This window comes from Strigops habroptila, chromosome 2 (assembly GCF_004027225.2).
Source record: "Strigops habroptila isolate Jane chromosome 2, bStrHab1.2.pri, whole genome shotgun sequence".
In the NCBI taxonomy this organism is placed as follows: domain Eukaryota; kingdom Metazoa; phylum Chordata; class Aves; order Psittaciformes; family Psittacidae; genus Strigops; species Strigops habroptila.
The window spans coordinates 31,695,290-31,719,674 of record NC_044278.2 but is presented as its reverse complement, the minus strand read 5'-3'; the positions used below and the strand labels follow the sequence as shown (position 1 = coordinate 31,719,674).

General features: G+C 41.1%; 1 protein-coding gene across 2 annotated transcripts; it reads right to left on the bottom strand.

Annotated features, from left to right (window-relative positions):
* Positions 1-237: 237 nt before the first annotated feature.
* LOC115604428 (SH3 domain-binding glutamic acid-rich protein-like) lies at positions 238-23,699 on the bottom strand. 2 transcript variants are annotated; one of them, XM_030477542.1, is made up of 7 exons: positions 23,577-23,699; positions 22,604-22,789; positions 15,166-15,246; positions 9,378-9,491; positions 4,753-4,782; positions 2,598-2,744; positions 238-742 (listed from the first exon to the last, which is right to left on the bottom strand). In XM_030477542.1, the coding sequence occupies exons 1-6, from the start codon at positions 23,598-23,600 to the stop codon at positions 2,640-2,642; spliced, it is 540 nt and encodes a 179-aa protein (XP_030333402.1). In that variant the 5' UTR covers positions 23,601-23,699; the 3' UTR covers positions 238-742; positions 2,598-2,639. The 2 variants fall into 2 exon arrangements, with proteins under 2 accessions (XP_030333402.1, XP_030333403.1); XM_030477543.1 differs by having other exon boundaries at positions 23,595-23,614.
* Positions 23,700-24,385: the final 686 nt, after the last annotated feature.

Sequence of the window (24,385 nt, the reverse complement as noted above, 5' to 3'; positions counted from 1 at the left end):
ACATATATATCCATGAAGGCTGACAAGGCTTCAGCAGAAAGGACTGGGTCATCTCTTTCCTTCAATGAAGATTGTGTATCCTTGTGTATCCATAAGGATACACACCAACAGAAACATCAGCAGGAACATAAGACAAGGAAAAGGACTTTGCACAGCCTTTGTAATGATGGAAACGATGGAGATGGAGAAAACTTTATAGATCTAGGGTTGAATTAATGCTTTTGAAGACAAAGAAGAGATAAGACAGAAAATGCATTTATTTAAACTGCTGTACAATGGAAATCTCAATCATTTTCAAAAGCCACCTGAGGGTGAAGTGACTCACATAGCTTGCACACAGGAAACCTCTGCAGTTTTCAGCACTGAATTTCTTTTTCTCTAAATACTTCACTTGTGTGAGCGCAGTTATCTGCTAAGTGGCAGCAATGTGTTTGGCAATACACAAACATGGAGAAAGACATGGTTCCTGCCCTGAGGAGCTTACAATCTAAAATGTGACATAGACAGTACTATTCCAACATATAACAATCAACTGAAATATCATCAGTCAGATATACGAAGACCCATTCTAACAAGCAATTGGAATATCAAATATATATATATAGGCAAAACGTAGTACAGAGTGGTATCTTGTTCTGTTATGTATTTATATGTTCATAAGCCTACAGGCATGAAAGGTAGTGATGATTGCTTGAGAGATCAATTTTATTTTCTTTGACAGGGCTACTCCAGCTTATGCTTCCTGAACAAAAATAAGGAAAATCAGATTAGAATTTAACACTCCTGTGATTTTACATGTCTGAACACTGGACAACATTGGGATGAACTAACTCCTATGCAACAGAGGAACACAGATTTCAGAGAGGCAGAGTGAAAGAAGTGGCAGATTTTCTGTCCTGTTAAGGCATTGGGTCTACACATCAGCATGCAGTTGATGAAACCTATGGCAACTACCAGAGGCAGGGTTAGCTGGAACCCCACTAGTTCTAGAAAGAGCATATAACACTATGTGTCTGTAGTCAGAAGGGAGTCCTGCCACCCAAGGGAATATATGTTGGAAATTCCAACTTTCTTGTAAGTTAACAGCTTTTCCCTAGTAAGTGACTGTCAGATTGTTGTTTCTGTGCAGAGGAGAAGAGACAATAGGTGAAAGAAGAAAACCTGAAAATTAAATTTGAAACCATGTGCTGATGGAACTTGAGCAAGGTTGCTCATACATCTGTATAGGCACAAATTCTGCCTCCCATGTGCTTCCTGTTTTGAGGTTTGAAAGTCACATTTGGCCTAGTTCCTAAAGCAATTGAAGTAATTTTATAGTGTGTCATATACAGAGAGGTCAGTCTCCTCTTCCTTCCCAATAATTTTTTTTTTTTGTAACATTTCAACTAAATTTGAGAGGGGTTGATTTGAGACATGAAGCTCCTAAAAGTTTCAGTGAAATCAGTAGCTGAGTGAGAGAGAAGAGGTACAAATTCTTATTCCAGATGAAAGAGAAGCTGTAATGTGTCTAACAGTTAACTGTACATCTGGCCCATCAGTTGAGCACTTTGTGCTTATGTACTGACTACTCAAGCAGTATACACCTTGCATAGAATCATAGAAACAACTAGGTTGGGAAAGACCTTTTAGATCATCAAGTCCAACCATTACCCCAGGACTGCCAAGACCACCACTACACCATATCACTGAGGACCTCATCTGCACAGTTTGTGAACACTTCCAGGGACAGTGATTCCACCACTTCCCTTGGCAGCCTGTTCCAACGCCTGATCACCCTCTCATGAATAAATTTTTCCTAATACCCAAGCTAAACCTCCCCTAATGCAACTTGAGGCCATTTCCTCTTGTCCTACCGCTTGTTATTTGGGAAAAGAGAACAGCCAACTCTTCTCTCTGTCCTCCTTTCAGGCAGTTATAGAGAGCGACAAAGTCCCCCCCGAGCCTTCTTTTCTCCAGACTAAACAACCCCAGTTGCCTCAGCTGTTCCTCATTAGAGTTGTGCTCCAGACCCTTCACCAGCTTTGTTGCCCTTTTCTAGACCTGCTCCAGCATCTCAATGTCTTTCTTGCAGTGAGGGGCCCAGAACTGAACCCAATATTTGAGATGCGGCCTCACCAGTGCCGAGTACAGGGGGATGATCAGTTCCCTGGCCCATGCCAGGAGAGCCCTGGCCCATGCAGAGAGCTGCTCTCTGCATTGCTCATACTTAGGGGACACAGCAGAGAGCTAGTGGGTACTGTAGGAAGATAATAAGGAATATGCCCAAAGCAGCTATTAGAAGCCTGGCAGGGAAATGAACATTGTAAGAGCGATGGGGAATGGATGGAAGGGCCTTCAAAATATGGTGGATATTAGGGATGACAGAGACAGCTGTGCAGGAAAGTCAGATTCATTGATGCCAGAGAAATGGGAAGATTAATGAACTCAATAAAGGCAATAGTTCTTACTAACTGTTATGTTTCAAATGTAAACCTTTTTTGGTTTTGGCACATTCCTTCCATTCTTGTCATTGCATATAACAACAATATGTACAAATTTTTCAAGAGTGTGTTACTTTAAGAACATTTAGCGACTGTGCTGGGTATCTTAATAGTTACCTGAAAACCTGTTCAAGAAAGAATGTGTCACAGGGAAGTGTACTAAGACTCTTCTTGCTCCTCCACCTCTTCCTTTTCTTCTCCCTCTTCCTTTTCTTCTCCCTCTTCCTGCTTTTCTTCTCCCTCTTCCTGCTTTTCTTCTTCCTCCTTTTTTATAGAAAATAGCTGTAGTTATGTAGGAATTGAAGAAAAAATAAACAGTCTTGAAATGCAGAGCTCTGCTTTTACAACTATTCTGTTTCTAGTAAATGCAATACTATTTGATCTTAAAAAAGAAAAATAGAATGAAGAAGTAATGTATAGAGCTTTTAATCTTGTCATGCCAGGGCTCTAGCTTTCTGGAGTTAATAGGCAAGTGCTGGAATATAAGAACCTTCTTAGAGAGGTTAGAACATGGTACATGGTTAAGCTGTAAAAAAATGTTCAAGATCAAAATGAGGATATGAAATATATGTAAATATGACAAAAAGTTTAGTATTTTTAATTATACACTTTCTTGGAGAAGTAAACAAGTCAAGATTTATGGCACGTCAACTAGGCTCCTGAATAATCAAAAAATCATTCAGTCAGATAATACAGCCTTGTTTCTGTTTCAAAAGTTTTTATTTATCTCTTTTATATAGAAGAAATGGCACAATTTAAAGGCAATAGCTCTTTGCTTCCGTCAACCAAATGAACAGTTATCTGAAAGCTAGCATTTATGTAAGACAGACAACAATCTGTGCTTATTGTCTTTTAAGAGCTAGTAAATGAAGCTTTGCAGTGTAGTCCTACTCTGAAAAAACCTGAAAATTGCATTGTAAGCTTCTCTGATCCTTCTCTTCCAGCAAATTCTTGTTCAAAGGCACTCCTTCTGTGTGTATAAACAAGCTTTATCTCAAAGTGCCATAACTTCATACACTACCTAGACTACAAAAATTATGGTAGTTTTTTCCTGGCATAATCAATCAATCAAAGAATATATAATCAGCATTCAGTCAGGACTGCAGGTAGTATGAATAGCACAGCCCTTTGGTTTTCCTCTCAGACACATACTGTCTGTAGAAGAGCTACATCTGAGTTGTTGAAGTAAAATCCTGTTTAAATATGCGCTGGGGAATGGACCTGTTGTAATCAGATTCTTGGTTTGAATCGTTTTTCAGAGAAAAATCATTGCACATGATTTTTTTAAGGGATCATCCCTGCAAAACCGGGAAGGTAATATGAACATCCACACAGGTCAGTTGGATTAGGAATTCTTGTGCCAAAGGAATATTGCCTCTTTCAGCACTGTCCCTCAGGAAAGGGGCCTTCCATTAGCAGTCTTTGAACCAGGGCCAGGCAAACCCACAGACAAGCAACATCTTTCAGATATTAACAACTTCAGTTCAAAATTCAAGTCTATTACCTCTTACAGAAAAAAAATGGGTATTTTGCTTGCTTGAAGCATTAGCTAGTGGTGCCAGGGTGCACTAAGCAGCCTCAACAGCCCTCGCCAGCTTCACCAGGAGCCCCCACACTTAGCCCATGGAGGTGCAATCCAGCTGCTGGGTCCACAGTGTATAACTCTGACGGCGGGCATGTGTATGTGTTCACATGTATATATGCACATATTGCAGTTTGGAAGTGGGAAGATGTGAATGTGTTCTCTTACTAATTGCTGGTCTGTAGTGGAAAATAGCCTAAAGTAATCATTAGTTTTCCTAGGAACCCTGAAGAAATATTCAAGGCATAAACTTGTAATGCTGGGCAAAGGAGAAAACTGTGTAAGAATTTGCACCTGGGTCTTGTAAATTCTGGCAAGGAAAATATTTCCTTTACAGGCAGAACTGCCTAAATTATCAGAATGGCTCTTTCACACAACACTGAAAATGCAATCAGCATGGTGTCAGTTAGCAATTGTCAAAGATATAGTTGTCTTGGAAATCCTTGGCGCGTTTTATTGAAGAATCTGTGAAAGACAATTTCTCTTCCATTTGCATTTTTTAATGATTAGAGGCCTGTCTTTGTTCCCAAACAATAAGACTATGATATGACCAATAATTATCTCTAGCTGAATATAACACTAGTATTTTTAGCTTCATGAATGAGAATTTACTAACTTTTGAGTGAAGCAATGAGACTGAAAAGGAATTAAATGCATGCAAACAAAAGATGAAGGCAAAATATACTATACCCCTGTTGTTGCATGTTCTTCCTTGCTTTCCTACATAAGAGAGACAAAAGAACATTTTTAAAAGATAGATCAAAGAAAGAACATCAGAGGTCATACAGGTGAAACAGCAGAAATGAAACACTGGATTTAGGAACATGATGTGGAATTCAGTGGATTTATTTTGAGATAATGTCCTTCAGATTAACTCACAATGCACATTTATCCTAAGCTTTTACTTTGAAAAAGGGCTATAAAATCATTAAATACAGCTCCCTTTTTCTCAGTTACTTCCAATTAAATCTGCTTCATTGATGAGCAAAGCATTGGAGCCAGGGTTTTGTTTGCTTTTTCAGGTGGGGTTTGGTGGTTTGGTGTTTGTTGTGGCTTTTTTTCTTTTTTTTTTTTTTTTTTAATTGGGTGGTCTTGAAAATGAAAATTAGATCAGAATTATGCAGAGTCTTATCTATGTTATACATCATCGCTCAGAATCTGCCTTGCAATTCTGTTAACTGTTGTAGGCTGGAACAGATGCCTTGGCTCAGCAGTACTGGGGAATAAGAAATAATACAAGATAGTTTTAGACTGTAGATCAAGCAAAAGTCATGAAGAGAAGAGAGATACAAGAGAAAAATTATATAAATGTACAGTGAATAGAATTTCATGTTAGATACCAAGCTGGTTATTGGAGAGAAAAGCTAATCTTACACAAAATCCCAAAGAGAAAGGGCAGAATGGAACAGTACCATTCAGAAGGCATGAGTGGTTGATATGAGTTTGCATAGAATGAATTAAGATAAGCAAGTGAGCTGCAGTGCCAGGGTTTATATGTGGCCTGGGGAATTGCTGAGACAGGATACAGACTTGCATTATAATATGATTTTTGAACATGTTTCTAAAATAATTCTGCCCTGAAATGAGCCTAATCTGTACTGCAAACTGATACCACTTAAGAATACTCTAACCCCCAAGCTAAAATCTGAAGTTAAAATCAGATAGTAAAAGAAAGAAAAATTATTACCATCATATCTAGTGACCAGCAGAGCCCTTGCTTTTCCATCTGCAAAGAAGGTCACAGTCTTTTCCTCAAAAAGTTCAAAAACAAAGGGACAGACTAAGCAGGAAAAAGGGACACTATATCCCAACAAAATGGTTCCTCAACCTTCTCCATCAGAGGGTTGTGCTTAGGAATGGAAAAAAAGATTAGGAAGAAGTCAAGGATGAGCCTGATGAAGCGATTAGGGAAGGAAAGTATGCAACAGGTTTAAGGCGAAAAAAATTTCATAATCTAAAGAAATCCTAGTGCAGCTGTCCCTTGGTGACCCAGGCTGAAAGCTGGTCCTGTTACTTACTATTGCATCTGTGTAAGAGACTTTCTATTTCAACATCTGCTCCGAGGTTTCCTGGGTGCTTGTTTGAATGAGGGGCTGCAGCTGCTGAAGCCTAGGCAGCCTAATGTGAGGTGAATGAAGAACAACATTTCGCACTGCCACTTATACCCACCATTTTCAGGAGGCAGCTGTTGACTGAAGAGTTTTGTTTTTCAGAGGGTTGGGGTCTCTCATCAGTTTCCTCAGGATTACACCAGCCTGAGACAAAAAGCTGGAGCTTCCAGATTCTTGCATCTCCCAGCAAGGGCAACAGAAGCAGTAGGGGATGGCTGCAGCCTCCACAAGTACCCGTATTGACCATCAGATGCCATCCTTGCTACTGAGGCATTAAGGAGCCTTCTGAAGTCCAAGAGCCTTCATGCAGCTCCACACTGAGACAGTCACAGTTTATTTTGTTACCTGTCATATGCTCACTGGCAAAGACTGAGATATCTTTATCTCGCCCAGACTCTTCTAGAATTTTTCCATAGCACTGGCGTTTCTCCTGCAGAGTCACTGGAGAAAAGCCAGCTGGGCTACACCCCGTATGAGAGAGTAATTTTTAAGCTGGTATGAGACTGAGGGCTAAACATGGCCAAAATGCAAATACTGGATTACCACTGGTATATTAATTCAGAAGTAGAACATAAAACTGTGATGCTTAAGTTATGGCATTTTGGTTTGAGGGTCTGTGAAAAGAGCAAGTTGACACTCCAAAAGGGACTTGACTACTGTTCAAAACATGCAACTGTTCAGCTGCAAAACAAGGTGGGCCACTGATAAAAGGTCACCCTTTCAGAACTTGGTATACAGAGATCAGGTCTTACTAAGCTAGACGGAAAAAAAACACATGGGTGGGGAGAGCACACAGAAAACACCTATTCAGTGTGGAAAGCAGTCAAACAAGATGTGCTGGGCTGCAGAATTAGAGGAAGAAAGGGGAATGCTGGAAACACTGTGTTGATACTACATGTATCCTTTAGGACCTAACACCCAGTGGAGATACTCCAATGGCAATCTGGCAGTCTTTAAATGTATTTAACTTCATAAAAGCCTGGCCAGGTAACAAAATGTTATTCTAGCTTTCTTTTGTAAGGGTAAAATCAGATACAGAAACATAAAGCGGAATTCGTCTCACTGGAGCTGCCTCAGTTATTCATTCTCTGTGTGCTGTTTGTTGTGAATGAGAATACCAGAATTTCTACAGAATGATTCATGCCATCCCAACAGAAGTGACAATTGGGATAAACTGTGGCAAGGCAGACAGATGCCACATCACCAAAGTGATTTGTCCTAGGTGACACGGGAAGTGGGTGGTGGAACAGGGTGAAAAATGGGGTTTGTGCATCCCCGGCAGGAGCCATTAGCACATTGCTGCTTGCAGTGGGGAGTACCCTTTATAAAAATGAGACGGGAACAGGAATAGTGCTTTTTTACTTCCCAAACAGTGCTTTTTTACTTCCCCTATGAGCTAATATACACCTGGCATGTTGAAGGTGGATATCAGAGTTGGATGATTTCAGGAAGACTCTTACTCATCCTTATGTAAGACCATTTCAAAGCTGCCAAGACTGTGCAGGTGAAAGGGGAGGGTTTGTAAAACTAACCATATTTTATACGCTCATAACCACAGAACTATCTGTTCAAACACACTATCTTGCCTTGTGCTCACTCCTCTGCCACTCCCCTCCCTGCAAAACTAAAGGAGAACATATTTTCCGCTTACAGCTCCAATCCATCCTGTGAGAAATGGAGCAAGGTGCTTGCTGTACAGGACTGGTATTGCATTATGTCATTACCAAACCTCTCATACACAGCTGCGTGACACATTTGCAGACATGTTCCAGCATTCTGTTCTCATTTGAAAAATATTAGAGTAGACTGCCAGCCAGAATGGCAAGGTAACCTAAGCCATCCAGGGGATGCACTGCAGTTTTATGCTGGACTTCTCTTAAGAGCCAAGGAAAATGATATTTGATGGCACTCATGTACCAGGTGAAATTCTGAGACATGAAAAGTGTTTGGATATAATTTAATGAGAAATTTCAGTTCCCACTGAGGACTGTCTCTCCTCATTGCCATTCTGAAATTTTAAATGGGACTTCTCAGCACCTGAGACTTGCATAAGGCCATGTAAAAGGGTGCTTTTCCAGCCTATCAATGACTACAATCATTGTTAAAAAGGGTAATGGGGAAAACACAGAGAGGTGCTTCCTCTGGAGAAACATTGCAGCTAGATGGAAAACAACGAAACAATGAAAACGCATTTGTTTTCCTCTTTAGTGAAAGACATGATGCATTTGTGACAGATATTCCATTGGAACCGTCTGATCTTCAAACCACAAAAAACCCTGCAAGTCTAAGTGCTTGATCCAACAGTAGGCCTGCCTCTTTGGGATGAGAGTCACTTGACACTGCAACATCAAAATAAACCCATCCTTAAATGCCAAACTATCAGAGCAGCCGGAGAAATGAAGGAGCCTGATCCCTATCTCCAGACACAGGATCCATTTCTCCTTAGTCTCTACTGGGTCTAGAACCTGGCCAGTAATATGAACACCTCCCTGAGGAAAATATCGGCGCACAACAGAATGGTCTCTTTTTGCAGGATCCATCTACTTTCAACCGCAAGGACTTTACTGATGTTAGCTAACAGCAGGATGTTATCCTAGGGAATTGAAGGAACTCAGATGGCCTCTTCCAAGAACTTTGAGCACTGCAGCTTGAGATCTGCTCATGTGACTGTAACATCAGACCATGATGCAGCAGAAAGGATAACAACAGTCTCAATTTCTGCTCTGCCCAGGGGTTTCTGCCTGGCCTGGGGAAGACACTGTCAAATGTGGCTTGCTGCAACAGCAGTCAATACTGGTACATGACAACAAACATTAACAACTAGATTTATGAGCCCTGCAGACGCTGGCCATTGATAGCAGCAATTTTTTCTACAGAGACAGGGCTCAGATGTCTAGCCCTAAATTATTCTCCATAACTAGAGTCTGGTTCAAAATGAGCATTAAAAACCAAAAACTTATCGTAACAATCAGTAAAAGGAAATTTCAATAAAGACAAGCACTGTTACTCAAGATTCAGAGCAAAGTTCCCTGGAGTTTTATCCAGGTTTCATATCACCATGATGTCAAAGAAAATGCATCCAAAAGAAAAGCAGAATCGCTCTGCAATCAGTCTTTCCATCCTGAGGCACAATAAGAGGGCCTGTGGGTTTATGCTTAGCACAGGTAAAACCGTCATATCACGAAGGGAAAAAGGAAAAATTACCTGCTGATCTTCTGATTCAGACTGAGCAGACTGAGCCTCTTCATGAGCCCCTTCATCTGCCTTGTCTTCTGTGTGTGCCTCCGTTCCATCCGTGGCATCAGACTTTTCAGTCTCCTGGCAGCAAAGACGACATTGTTAGTTTTGTGGCATATAACCAACAATTTCTATAACTTGACTTCACAGTTTTGAGAGGTGCTTTTTTAATTTTACTTCAGCACTCGAATGAAAATATACCCTTTTGGACATTTTCCTGCGAAAGGAACACTTGTTGGCATGCTGATCTGTTGGTAGAAACATGGTGTGTGTGTAGGGAAAACATGAATTCAAGCACTTCGTCCTCTTCAGAGCATAGCAGATTCTCTCACTTTTTCTGTGGAAAGTCTAATAGAAACTGATGCTCACCCTGATGGCACATTCTAGATTCAGGGAAAAAAAAAAAAGCCTTTTCTCCAGCATGGATTCCAATTAAACTTCATCAAGAAGCTACAGAAAATCAGAAGTAATGAAGGATTTCATATATAGCCTCTTAACTTTCTCATTTAAAATCACCAGGAAAACTGTTCCTCAGTGCACACACCAATCTACCAAATCTATTTATTCCAGCACCACGAACAAGCACCTCCTAGAAGGCTCTTTAAGTCCTGTGGTACTTTCAGCTAAGTAGCTGTGAAAGGTCACACTGAATCACAAGCTGTGTCAGATAAAAGGAGACCTGTATGGCCTCAACTGGAACAAGAAAAACAGGATTAAATTTAATAACATGAAGTGCAAAGGCACAGTCTTTGGGACAGGTAGTTCTGGGACAGAGCTTAGAAACAGATGTTTCTCCTGTACTTTGGGAGCTTGTTAGCTGATAATCATCAAAGAAGAAAAAGATGGATGTTAAATACATAATCAGAGAATAACTGAGCCATGAATATGATGCAATAGTGAAAGAGGTAATAAATGTCATCCTCACGTGTATGAAGTGAGGTATAGCTGGTGGAGCTGAAAGCAAATATTAATGTCATTGTATGAGGCCAAGGCGAAACCTCCTCTGGATCGCTCTGTACTGTTTCAGTTACTCAGGCTCAAGAAAGAGACATTCAGACTGGAACAGGTGCAGAGTGGGGCTTTGGGAATATTTGAGGAAGTGGAGAGCCTGTCTTATGAAAGGGTGACAAAAAAAGATTCATTACTTTAATCTATTGAAAGTAATGCTCTGAGGGGATATGATGGCTCCCTAAAAATAGATCAGAGTAAACATCGGGGAGTGGTAGGATAAGGAAGAGCACTGAGGTACAGACCGGCTGTAAATAAAAATTCTAATCAGCAGCAGTATGAAATTTTGGAAGAGCTTTCCTAGCAGAGAAGCAGAGGCAAAGGACCCAATTTGTTAAAAGGCAATTTTACCACTTCTGAGAGATGTTGTCGGCCATGGTTGCCTCCAGCAACAGAGAAATGGGCTCAGGAAAGGTCCTGTCCTGTGTCATCCTAAACTCTACATGCTTTGGGCAGAGCAGCATGCCCCGATAGACAACCAGCTCCTTTCTCATCCTTGTGACCAAGCCCTTACAACTCATCTACCCGGTTGTTTTGGGTTTTTCATGCTTTTCCACATTTTCATTTGCCTCTACAGTTAAACAAAAGCCCCCAGTCATGACCTCCTGTCCTTTAAGCTTCACAAGTCCTTCTCCATTGTCCTCATCCATATATGGTTTCTTCAGCCAGTGTACTTAGCCTGCAGAAGCATGACATAAGCACAGCTATCTGGCTTTTAGCCCCAGAGCAGGCTTGGGGGAGTGCTGATTAAGGGATCTTTGTCCCATGATGTGGTGTGCAATACAAGACATGCCCTCCGGCTGGGATGCTCTGCTGGATGGGGACAAAAATTATAGAAGAGAGGTTAGGAACATTTGTAAGCAGGTTATCAAGACAAAGTCAAGATGGACAAAATAATTCTGTAGTTTTACCCTTTTCCTGAAACTTCACTGTGTAAGATTTGGTGCCCTTTCGGCAATTTGTTCTGGAATCATGGAAAATATGTTTTATATCTAAGGAGCTTGCAATGAAAAGAGACTAGGCACATAAGCTCTTAAGTTCCCCCTCTTCTCTGCAGAGAAAAACAGCAGCAAAAAAAACTATCAGCAGCAAGCCTTGCTCTCCCTGCAGTCCTTCCCGGTGCTGCACTGCCCCTGCCCTCCTGGCAGCAAAAGCCTTTCCAGGCTGCATGGTGAAATGGAACAGAAGGCTGATCAAGATTAAAGCTTTAAAAAGAAAAACATTTCTCTCTCACACAGTTTGTGCACTGTTACACAGCTGCATGAATGTTTTTGCCAGCACACGGGGGATGCTTGAGAAGAGGAACGAGCAGCTGCAAGTAAGCAGAAGGAGCCAGAAGGAGGAAGGAGAAAAGACTACTTCTTCTGGCAATATTGTCTCATTTCAAGTACACATAAAACCGTGGACTCACTGCACCCTGATACTGGTGGCATTGTTATTAAAAATTGTGATTGATTGTTAATATCATTGTTATCAAAAACAGATCTACAGAGACATTTGTTTGGCTTAATTTATCTTGTACTTTTCCCCCACAAGCTAACAAAATATTTGAAGAATAAAATATGTAGTAACGCAGCATATATTGACATTCTCTTGTGCAACACTCTGTTAATACATTGTTTTCTCAAGCAAGTGATAACTTCCTTGCAGATACGTTCTTTGTAGCAGTTTCTAAAATGAAAAGGATAGTGTTAATGAAAACTAAATTGGTTATATATTTATTTTCAGCATGTATATTAACATGTTATTTTAAAATCTATGTACTCAATATTTTTGGGAGATATACATAAAATACATAAAGATTGAAGATGGCATTCTAATTAAAATGAACCTATTGTGTAAAACTATCTCAGATGAATCATACACCTACTCAGAACATAAGGCAAAAAAAGTTGTAGCTGAAAGAACTAAACTCTAGAAGCAGCATGTTATCAGCCAGAACACACACACACACATATACAGAGGTCTTGTTAATTATATGGAGAACTGTGATGCTTGGAATATCACCATTATGCTAGCTCTCCATAGAAACAGAAAATTTAATTTTTAACTAATTTAAAAGGAAGTACCATTTATGAAGATTGGGTGACAGATAATTTTCTCTTTAAATAAAAGGCACATACTGTAGATTTGTAATTCAAAGCAGTCTTAGTAGAAGTCTTCTTCAACTAAAAGACTAAAGCTCAAGTATCTATGGATTTTGGGTTGTCAAGATTATGGATATTAAGAGCAATAATACTGAGATTAAGGATTTAAGTATATACAAGATTTGAAAACAGACCTTCAGCTCAAGCAAATGAGCTTCACCAGTTCACAGAGCAATTGCAAACTTAGGTGATCTTGCTACAAGCTACAGGCTTTCTGGACTTCTGGACATACCAGACTCACCCTGTAAGCACAGATCAGCTTGCACAGTAGGCGCTGGCACCATCAGAACTCCAATACCTACTAGTAACAGTTCAATGTAAATGATGGACAAGTAGGTCTGGTGAAAAATTGTAGCCATCTAACCCAGAGTTCAGGGCTACAAAAATGAGAATATGCAGAACTGAAACACGTATTCTGCACTCAGCAGGCTGATGTGGCAATGGATTTAGCTATAGGATTTTGTTGGGAAGATACAATTTGTTGAGGGAGTAGCAAAAAGTTCCTCTGCTTGCTCTAGAAAATAGTCTCAAAACAGTCCTAGATTAGGATCCTAGCGGACTGTGCTATAAAACAGAATCATGGTCAGTAAAGAGCTTCTCTACCGCTGATGCAATGTGAGGCAAAAGATGGATGGAAAAGACACCTTCTGAGGCAAATCTATAAAACATGTATCAGCTTCATATTAATCTTTGTAATGTCTCAGTGATGTAAAAATCCCTAGAAAGCAAATGGTTACTGACTGTTTCGTGGCATTTCCATGCTTTGTAGTTTGTTTCTTTTACAAATTATCACCATATTCAAAAAAAAAAAAAAAACAAAAAAAAACCCAAAAACAAAAACAAAAAAAGCAATTATTTAAGAAGGAATTAGTAGGAAATCCTGTCATATGTGTAATCATCACCATCTCTTCCACACTTTACTTATTGTTGCAGTTTCATGCTGCTGGAAATCAATGTCACAAGCCATCCACTGTAATTCATGCTAAGGTTGTATTGACAGCCTAATGAAAGCAAAGCAGAAGCAGTGCAACAAGGTTATTTGTATGACAAAGCACAGCTAGACTGTCATGTAGTGAAGATGCTGAGAAATTAACCCCTGCAATAAATGCTAAAACACTTGTATATGTCTCTTTCAAATTCAGGAACAGATTCTAAAAGGGAGACAATGTAAATATACTTCCAGTCTTTACATGGATTCTTTAAAAACACTCTCACTTATTTCCACTTTCTGGACTGAAACAATCACCATCTCCACCAATGCAGCAGTTAATAGGCATAAACAATACTTGCTTGCTACTAATAGCACTAACACTAATCTGCCCAGCAGAATGTACAGAACATATTCTTTTCAACATTTACAAAGTTGTCACAAGCAGAAACTGCAATAGCCTTTGTTGACAGCTGGAAATTAATGAATTCTCTTCTGTTACTTGGCTTCACAGACATGCTATCTAACAGAACCATGCAGGAAAAAGCAGATAATATGTGAAGTGGGAAGACAGAAAAGTGCAATTTTCTTTCTCTCATTGGTTTTCCACGTATCTTTTATAATGATTATAATACATAATACCTGCAGTTCTTTAAGCCTTTCATGGCTTTGTGGATGTTAATTAAATGAATTCTCACAGACCCTTGTGAGGTAGGCAAGTAATTTTTATTTCCCTTGGTGGGAGATAGCATAGCTAAAGCAGAAAGTTTAAATCGCTTGGTCTTTATCGCACAGAGACTCCGTGTCAAAGACATTTATAGCAACTGTGGCTCTCCCCTGGGTAGCTCTTCATCTGTAGCTCTCAAAGTACTTAGTAAAGCCTCCTTTTTCTCTCTGCTTTCACAGAAGAGGAAAACCAGAGACATGTACAACAGTGTTTCCCTCAGAGTTGCTACACAGCTGGCAGCAGAGTTGGACCAGAAAGCAGATCTCATGCTCCCGGGCAGTTCTTCAGCCAGGTCACCACAATGCAGCAGAGTTCTCCTATCACTCTGGCTCATCATGCTCTTGATTCATTTCTTTTGTTGAATGTTAAGGATGGCAACATTTCATTATGACCTAACATGATCTGGGATAAGAGAGCTGTAATGCTCTCAGTTATCAAACTTCTAATTAGAAATAGACTTTATCTCCTCAAGGCAGACGGAGCACACCCCATAGTGCCAGTCTGCGTGTACACATAGAGGGTGGCATGGGTCTGCACCCCAGCCAACATGAACCTTGTTTGCTCAAGGCTTGATGCAGTTGGGGGGAAGTGAAGGTGTCTTGTAATTAATTAAACCTATAAATTGCATTAGGAAATTCTGCATAATATAAAAGCTAAACATGATAAAATACTGCTTTGTATAAACAACAACTACCAAAAAAAAAAAAAAAAGTCATCAGCTGGAGGCATGGTAACAAGCCTGCAGTGAAATAAGGGAAGAGAGAAGTATTTTCTAGTATTTACTGAATCAACCACTTCTTTTTTATCCCTTAAGAACATTTTGCTGGACCAGCATCTAATGTAATGCTTGTCACTGCCCCTTACTTGACATGCTGAGTCACTGCCTATCTTCATCTTTTATTGAAATTAAATAAATGTCCCCCATGGAAGGACAGCAGTTCATACCTTTGTGCCTGGAGGAGGAGCAAGACCCAGGAATGAATAAATAATATTTTCTTCTTTAGCAGAGAAAAAGGATTCAAAATCCTAAAAAAGGAATGAAAAAACAACAGAGTATTGGTAACAAAAATCAAACAAAAAGCACAGGAGGAAGAGACTAGCCCAGGCAAATCTTTCTTATATTGATGAGAATGACTATGCATTTGTACAAGCACCTGCATTATCTAAGCCCCAGGAAGAAAACTCAGACAAAGGGAGTTTCACACTGGCTGGCAAAATGAACAATGGGTAAATCTCTCCAGAGATTTAGACTTTAATTATATCACATCTATGTCAGAATCAGATAAAATTAAGCATTTCATTTTAATGTGCCTCAGCTGTACACACCAAAGCAAAGCTATTACCATTTAAATGTTAAAATAAAACTTGCAGGGAGAAAGAACACAAAATAAGCCCTCAAGAGCCTGGACCGCTTTATGGCATATAAAAGGCAACTGTCAACATAATAGCACAATGATAACAATAATGAGGAAACTGTTTATTTTAAAGAAAGGCACTCTGGTTAGAAAATGCAGTTACTTTTCAGACAAACCTAGCAAAGGATTGTGTTGTTCCTTCTGACATATACGTACCAACCAAAATGTCTTGTCCACATGTGAACTGAAGTTAACTAACATTAAATGCTCTATTTTCTCTTCATATATATGTGAGATATATGAGATATATTAAATATAACTGAATATTATAACTGCATATAACTGAAATATATAACTGAATACATGATATATATTAATATAACTGAAAAAACTTGAGGGATGGCTTCTATCCTACCACCTAGAACTTGCATGGTCTTTACAGTATTCACCTGTACAACTTCCCTATTAATTAAGAAAGCTCTGCTATCACGAGTTTATTACTGATAAGTTCATGATTCACATCACATGTGTGACCAGCAGGTCAAGGAAGGTGGGCCTCCCCCTGTACTCTGCTCTCATGAGACCCCACCTGCAGTACTGCATCCAGCTCTGGTGCCCCCAACACAACAGGGATGTGGAGCCATTGGAGCAAGTCCAGAGGAGACCATGAAGATGATCAGAGGTCTGGAGCATCTCTGCTATGGAGACAGGCTGAGAGACTTGGGCTTGCTCAGCCTCGAGAAGAGAAGGCTCTGGGAAGACCTCATAGCAGCCTTCCAGTGCAAAAAGGGCCAACAAAAAGTCTGGAGAGGAACTTTTTACAAGGACATGTAGTGACAAGACAAGAGGGAATGGCTTCAAGCTGAAAGAGGATAGACTTAGATTAGATATTAGGAAAAAATTCTTCACTCTGAAGGTGGTGGACAGATGGATTGGAACAGGCTGCCCAGAGAACTTGTTAATGTGCCATCCCTGAAATGTTCAAGGCCAGGTTGGGCAGGGCTTTGAGCAACCTCATCTAGTGCCTGCCCGTGGCAGGGGGGTTGGAATTGAATGACCTTTAAGGTCCCTTCCAACCCAAACCATTCTATGATTCTATGATCTTACACAGGTAAAAATCAACATGTACTTAAGATCTCAGCAGAAACTCTGGTCATAAATTACTGGCCCACAATCACACAGCAGCTCTGTGTAGGACAGAGGACATGTCTGCTGAGTCCTAGACTACTGCCTTGACCTCCTCCATTGATCATCATTCCACTCATCCAAAATAACTCCAAAAATAGAAGCTTGTAAATAATAAGGTGCTGTTTCATCCTCGAGACTTATTTGTAAAGCTGGGTTAGGACCTAAGTTGTCTTACTGGACTGTTTTAGTATTTCCAGAAAATAAATTACTGACTGGGTAATCCTAGGGAAAGGCTGGAGTGATGGTTTAGAAGTCAGTGTAATGTCAACAAGACTGGAAGCCATGACATTTCAGTCCAGTTTGGAAGAGGTAACATAGCTTAACAGACAGGATACATGACAGGCCATTTCACTGATTTATCTAAGGGACAGATTGGCTTTCACACACACCTGGCTACAGGCAGTGGGAACTGCCTGGTCTGGGAGAAGGCCCAGAGCACATTTTGCCCTGACCAGGCAGAATACCTGCTGCTCCAGGCCACCCATTTCTCAAATCATCTCTTTGTTGTTTTCATGTTGCTGTGGGGTTCTTCTTACATAACCCAGGTCTGCCCTAAGTATTTAAGAAAGCCAGTGTCTCAAGTCTAACCCATAAACTTAGGAGCAATACAGCAAACAAAAACACGAGGATTTTATGCAATTCAAAGGGCTGAAATTTGACATGGGCTTTTGCGAGGCCATACAAACACAGGAAACTTGTTTCCTCCTGCATACCAAATACTCACAAAAGAGCCTAAGCAAACTATGGCACAATACGTCAATAGCTGGGAACCAAAGACTATAACAAGGAAGCGCCACGAAGTGAACTTGATATTTTATATATTTTGTTAGTGCATCCCCTGAGGAAAAGCAGCAGATGGCAAATGTACTAAAAATCTCCAGACACACAGCCCTGTAGATAACCAGACCCAAGGGCATATGCAAGATACATGAATGACCAGATGAACCCCTTATCAGAAGAGGATACAACCTTCCATCGTACCAGATACTCCTTGGCAACTGGTAGTGTGCAATGACATCCCACAGTAAATGTGGTATCTTGCAGTAAATGGAAGGTCACTTACCTTGCTTAGTACACTGAGGAGCAAACTGATATGTATTTAGCATGGGGTAAAAGCATGACTACAGTGATCATGGAATAGGTTTGTATTGTATATTTGCACTCTTACTTTTCTAATGGTGACTTGTTCACCTTTCCGTTCACTGAATGACCAAAGATAACTGTTACCAAGAAGGCAGTAAGAAAAATGAGCAGTAACAACTTATTTCAGGTAAGCAATAATACTGTATCTTTATAAGAAGACACGAACGGTGTAGGCAGAGGATAGTGGTGTCATTTGTCTTTGGAACTAGTCTTTGAAAAATATAATGGAATGTATCTAAAAGAAAAAAACACTCCATGAGTTTTTCTTTGTGATATGAGTGCATATGCACACATACACTCTACACTACCATCTTTTGTATAACCACTGTGGAAATGACAGACAGCAGAACAGCAAAATTGGGCACCAGTGGACAGTTCTTCCCCACATAACGCGGTATGGCACCAGGTCATAGAACACAGAGAGGGCATGGAAAAGCCATCCTTAGAGCTTTTTGAAACTCAGATGGGCAAAGCCGCCAGCGACATAAGCTAACTTTAAAGCTATCCCTGCTTTAAGCAGCAGGCTGGACCACAGACCTCCAGAGGTCCCTATGATTTTCATATGTTTTACTTTAGCAGTTATATCAAGCACAAGTCTTACCTAATAATTCAGAGATTCTTTCAAAAAGTATGTACATGGGTATTTTATATTCTGTAGATTGCAGTTTACAGAGAAAAGCAGAGATTACAGCTTGCAGAGAAAACCATTCCATTTCTTTCCTAGTTTTCTAGGATTTTTTGTTAAGCAAAAACAAAGACAAGAACAACAGAGTGCTCAATATATTTAGAAAGTGACACAGATGCAGACGTCTGTCTAGACATGAGAAAAAAGCAGCTTAAGAAAAAAATCAAATCAGAACATAATTGCCAACAATGATGGCTTAGAATAGATACTTGAAATTTATACTATAGCCAAGCATACAAAATGAATCCATTTCTAATCTGTTTCAAGTGGCAATACCAAAGATGTGAAAGAAAAATAAGATTGAAGATATTTTATAAGACGGCAGTCTTATGCTTCTCTGAGCTCAAGGAAAAGCTGCTCACAGTTGGTGTATTTCCATAAATCTGTAAGAAACCTTCATTTTAAGTACAAATTAGGTCAAGCAGCTCTTCAGAGTCAGCCAAAAGATGCAGATACTTTCATGTTATCAGCAGAAAAGCAGGTTAGAAACAGGACTCATTATTGCTCATTATATTATGATATCAGTCATGGATCATATGTCAGCATGAAAAGGAAGTATCACTTTTTCCGATGTCTGACTTAAACTTTCTTTGCTGCACTTTTTGTTCATTACATCTTGTCTCACTGCCCATAAGGGTGGAGCAGAGCATATTTTACAAAATCCCAGAGCCACGGGATAATTCTCAGGTGGGAACAGACTTCAGGAGACCATCTAGTTCAACCTCCTGCTCAAAGCGGGGTCAATACTGAATTCGGACCAATAACTAACTCCTTTTTCCGCAGTCCTTAAAATATTTGAAGGTTGTCATGTCTTTCTCCTAATTCCTCTTTCTCAGGGTGTCCTGGGTTCAGCTATAGCAGTCATTTTTCTCCTTCTTAGTAGCTGGTGCAGTGCTGTGTTTTTTAACTTTCAGCCTGGGAACAACACTGATAACACCGATGTTTTCAGTTGTTGCTAAGTAATGTTTATTCCAACCAAGGACTTTCTCAGTCTCATGCTTTGCCAGGGAGGAGGGGAAGCCGGGAGGAAGCAGAGACAGGACACCTGACCCAAACTAGCCAAAGGGGTATTCCATACCACAGCACGTCATGCCCAGTATATAAACCGGGGGGAGTTACCCCGGAAGGCCGAGATCACTGCTCGGGTCGGGCTCGGTATCGGTCGGCAGGTGGTGAGCAATTGTATCCTCTCCCCTTGTTATTTCACTAATCGTTATTATCATTGGTGGTAGCAGTAGTGGTTTTGTGTTATACCTTAGTTGCGGGACTGCTCTTATCTCAACCCGTGGGAGTTACATTCTTCCGATTCTCCTCCTCATCCCTCCGGGAGCGGGGGGAGGAAGAAGGGGGGGGGTGTGAGCGAGCGGCTGTGTGGTTCTGAGTTACCGGCTGGGCTCAAACCACGACACAGGGTGAGGAAGGAAATCTTTTATCTTGAATTTTCATCTCCTGAGGCCAATGGTCCCAGGCCAGCATGCACATGTGTGAATGGGAACCAAACATACAGGACAACTGACAGGAGGGGAAGAGAGGGAGAAGAGTGGTCTCTGAAAGGAGAATAAGCAGAAATGAAATGTCGTAAGTTTGACCTGAAAACAGAGGGCTACCTGGGAATGAGGAAACAAAAAACATCAGTAGGAAGGAGAACTATGGACTACATTGGACTAGAGCTGTTTAAGCTAAAGATTTTGGCATAAACTGGCTGCATATACCCAGGCTACAAATTAAAAGGTTTCTAGATGCCACAAGACTGTAATTAACAAGAGCAACATATTTTAAAGGGACCTTCTGAATTCAGGGTACTGGACTGGCGTCCCTGACTCAGATCTTTGCAATTCTCAGCCCTATTTTTAATAAAGTGGCCGAGGACAAAGGATGCGGGGCATAGGGGAAGAGTTAAAACATATAATTTAAACCTTCAACAGCATAAAACAGTTCTAGATTTCAGAATGATGGGTCTGTTGGCCATGCACAAGTTATGCAGATAAGCAGAAAGCAAATCCCAGCTTTATACTGTAGACATGTTACAGAAGACATGGTGTCAGTTTGAGGAATTTTGCACAAGTCTGCCAGCCCCCGGCCATGTTCTCAACCGGCCCACATAATCCCACTTCACACTCTGTGCAGTTCCCTTAAGGCACTTTTCCCTGAGGAGAAGGATGAGGCTCATGTACTGATATGGATCTCCTTACCTTATTTATTTGGAAATAACGATGCTATAAATTGATCTTTGTTAATTACTCACTGGGATCATTAGCTATGAGCTTTGAAAGCTGTGTACATGGGAATTCTGGAGACTTCTAGACTAATTGTAAATTTAATTTAGTTTTTAAATCAATAGCTGCAACTGCTTTCTGGACCCCTTTCCACATGGAGGTGTCTTTGCAAAGGACTCTTTCTTACACTTAAAATGATTTCAACATGTAGATTATTTGGCTTCCTGAACTAGCTTCATAGATGGAATAAAAACTGTGTATTTATAATTTACTGGCAAGACTGACCAGCTGCAACACTTGTAAGGCAATTACTCTTTAACTCACTATGTAACATCTCCAGGGCATATCAGAAATATTTATTGCAACACTGGCTGCTGCAAAATCCACAGTAAGATGTATCAAATTATATTTTTTATTGGTGTAGATTGGATATTAAAATGCACATGAACTCTGACCTACCAAGTTCTCTTTTATGATTCCTATGAGAAAATGAGGAAACAGTTGCACTACATTATTCATACTAGCAACTTTTGCTCTGAGAGCACTGAAGTTAATTCTGAAAACTCAGTGGCATGTAAATCCCTTCTCTCTCAAAACAACCTTTGCAGTAGTTCACACTGGATTTATGGAGTAACTTAAAACTGGGCTCACTATGTGATCTGCGTTTCAGAGTGCTTTGCAAGTTCATTTCAGCAATCATATCAGAGTACTCTCCAGGCTGTGTATTTCCATCCAGACTATGAGAAAAAAACTGTCTCAGATATCTCTCTTGATTCACGATCATAATATTCATGTTGGTATAGTACCATCTATCACTGCTTTGAACAAACTCTCTCAAGAGAAGTAACCTGTTACAAGTATTTATGAAAATACAAAAGCATGTGATGAGCATTACAATTTCTGTTATGAAGAGTTGGATGTTAAATAAGCAGTATAATTGCAATAACTCAAACATACTAGAACTATTCCAGCCAACTATAGTTCCTATTTATTTGTATAATATAATGGAAAAGAAAGGTTCCTGTTCACGGCCCCTGGTGTCTCAGACATCTACTTGACTTCCTAGCAGCCCAGACGAGTCTGTGTCAAACAAACAAAATATCAACACTCACCATGCAAAATCAACTTAAAGTTCAAGAAGCAAAAAATTAACTTAAAGCTAGAGGTAGCAGATCAGCCTTGCTATAAACCCCACTAGTCTTGAGTAGCTCGGTATTGTCAAACCAGATTATGGAGCTTACTACTTGAAGTGCAGCTGAGCTGTCCTCATAGTCCACATTTGGTTATCCTGAGATACTGTATGAAGAAGCCATAGCCTCACTTAGACAGTAATGCCTTTGGTCTTCAGAAGCTGAAGTGAGAGTTCAGGCAGAGAGCCAACAGTAGGACAACCGTGAGTAAGCTATACAGCAGGAGGTAGGAGAATGTGAGACAAAAATACAGAGCTCCTCACAGACAGCAAACACCATGCCTTGCAGTGAGCTCTGCCCCCTGCAGAGGCTCTGGGTCTCCATACACTCTGTTCAGCAGAGTTTCTCTAGTCAGTTTTCCCTCCATGCGTATTTTTCTCTTCAAAAGGAATAGTGTTTTATTTCATTGCTTTTCTGTGCCTAAAAATTGCTTTCTAATAATTATTCTTTCAATTATTTCAAATTTCAATTCTTTCAAATATTCTTTCAAAGTGAATCTCAAATTGTCTTAAGGAGTTTGTTTGATGCGTCCTACTAATGGAAAAGAGCCACTTTCTGTGAAAGAAGACTTTCTGAAGGTATTTAAATTTCCAAACAGCTTCTTACCCCACAGTACCGCTCCTCATTGAAGATCTGTGGAGGGAGGGGAATTCCATTTTGAGGCTTTTTTTCACCTGGCACATTCTCTCTCATCCATTTCCTGTTGTCTTCATCACCTGCTATGTCCATTTGCTGAAAATCAATCTTGTTGGCTTCTAAAAAGCCCACTACTTCTTGCTGTTTCTTTTTTATCTGGTTAGGAAAGAGGAAAAACAGAATTCCTTCTTTAAAAAGATTTTTTTTCCTAAAATAAATTTCTATTACAAGCAGAACTAATGCAAGTATGTCAAGTTGGATCCACTACTCCAGTAGCCCCCAAACTTTTTGAAGCTGATATTCAACACCGCTACTCAACAGCCAGAGCATTGCTATTTTGCATTACTTCCTCCTCTCCCACCACTCCAGCTTCTTTCTTTCCTCCCTGGAAGCAGTGATATTTCCATTTAACAAATGAGGCTCAGCAGGAAGCCTCCTACTCTGTTCCCAGATCTGCGAGTGTGGTGTACAGATACCTAAGATAATCCTGCCTGAAGTCAGTACAGGCCTGACAATGTACATATCCTCCTAAATATGTACCACTCTCCTTTTTCCTACTCATCACATCTGACATTTAGCTTTCCCTGAGCCACATGTTTCTCTCTGTCCCTGTTCTTTAATGCTAGGCATAATTAAGTATGAGTGAAAGCTCAGTGTAAACCCAGTACAGCTTAACTCCTGTGCTTGAATACTTCCCACATTACACAATGATGTTCCAGTTGGACCAGGAAGAACATACTACATACAAATGAAGTACGTTATACACAGCTTCTGTGCCACCTAAAGTTTAGTCATGGCTCTCATTCCCTTTGGTGCCGGTTCTGTATAGACCCAGGATGCAGGCACCAAGCTTATAACCTATCCTTTTTCTTTGAAGATGTAATACTCACTATACTGCTCTACTAAAGGACTACTACTCATAAGCAACGTTTAAAGAACTTCCCATTTTGTACATCTCTACACTCATTTCCCGACGTGAGCGGCTCCAGGGAGGAGCCTTCAGCCCCGGAGCGAGGGGAAACGCCGCGTCCCGGAGACCCAACTCTGAGCGCCGGGAGCCCCCGAGGGCGCCCCGAGCCCCCGCCGGGCCCTGCCCCGCAGCCGCAGCTCCGCTGCCGCGCGCAGGGACTCACCGGGGGCGGCGCCGGGAGGGAGGCACCGCCCGAGCGGGGAGAACCCGCCCCGGGGAGCGCGGGACCAGCGCGGGGCGCGGCAGGTGGCGCCGGCAGCGCGGGCGGAGCGGGGAGCGCTCGGCTCAGGGCAGGGCCCGCTCCGGGAGCTCTGCTCCGGTTGCCCCGGCGGTGGCAGCGGCGGCACCGGACAGAGCCGAGGGGAGGGGAGGCTGCGGCGCGGAGCTCGGGGTGCACAAAGTGCCTGCGCTGGTCTCCTGGGGCGAGGGTGCGCAATGGGCAGGGCTGCGCTCGGTGCGCCCTGGTGGAGGTTCTCCTGCAGCAGGGGCTGAGCTGCGGGACGCTGTCAGTAGCTGAAAGATGTCAGGGAAGCTGAGAGGGAGCTGGACTGCTTGCTCTGGGCTCGAGCTGGGCTCGAACTGTGCAGGGGCCACAAGCGTCCACCCTAGCGCACACAGAAAAGGAGGAGGGCGTTAATGCAGGAAACTGGGAGCTAGTAACAAAATAACAACAAAAACAGGAGGAAGAGGACAATTAAAAGCAAGGGGCTTCCTCCAAAATCTGACGTCCCCAACCAGAACCGCTTCGCAGCTCTGCAGGGGACTAACAAGGAAATGCCCAC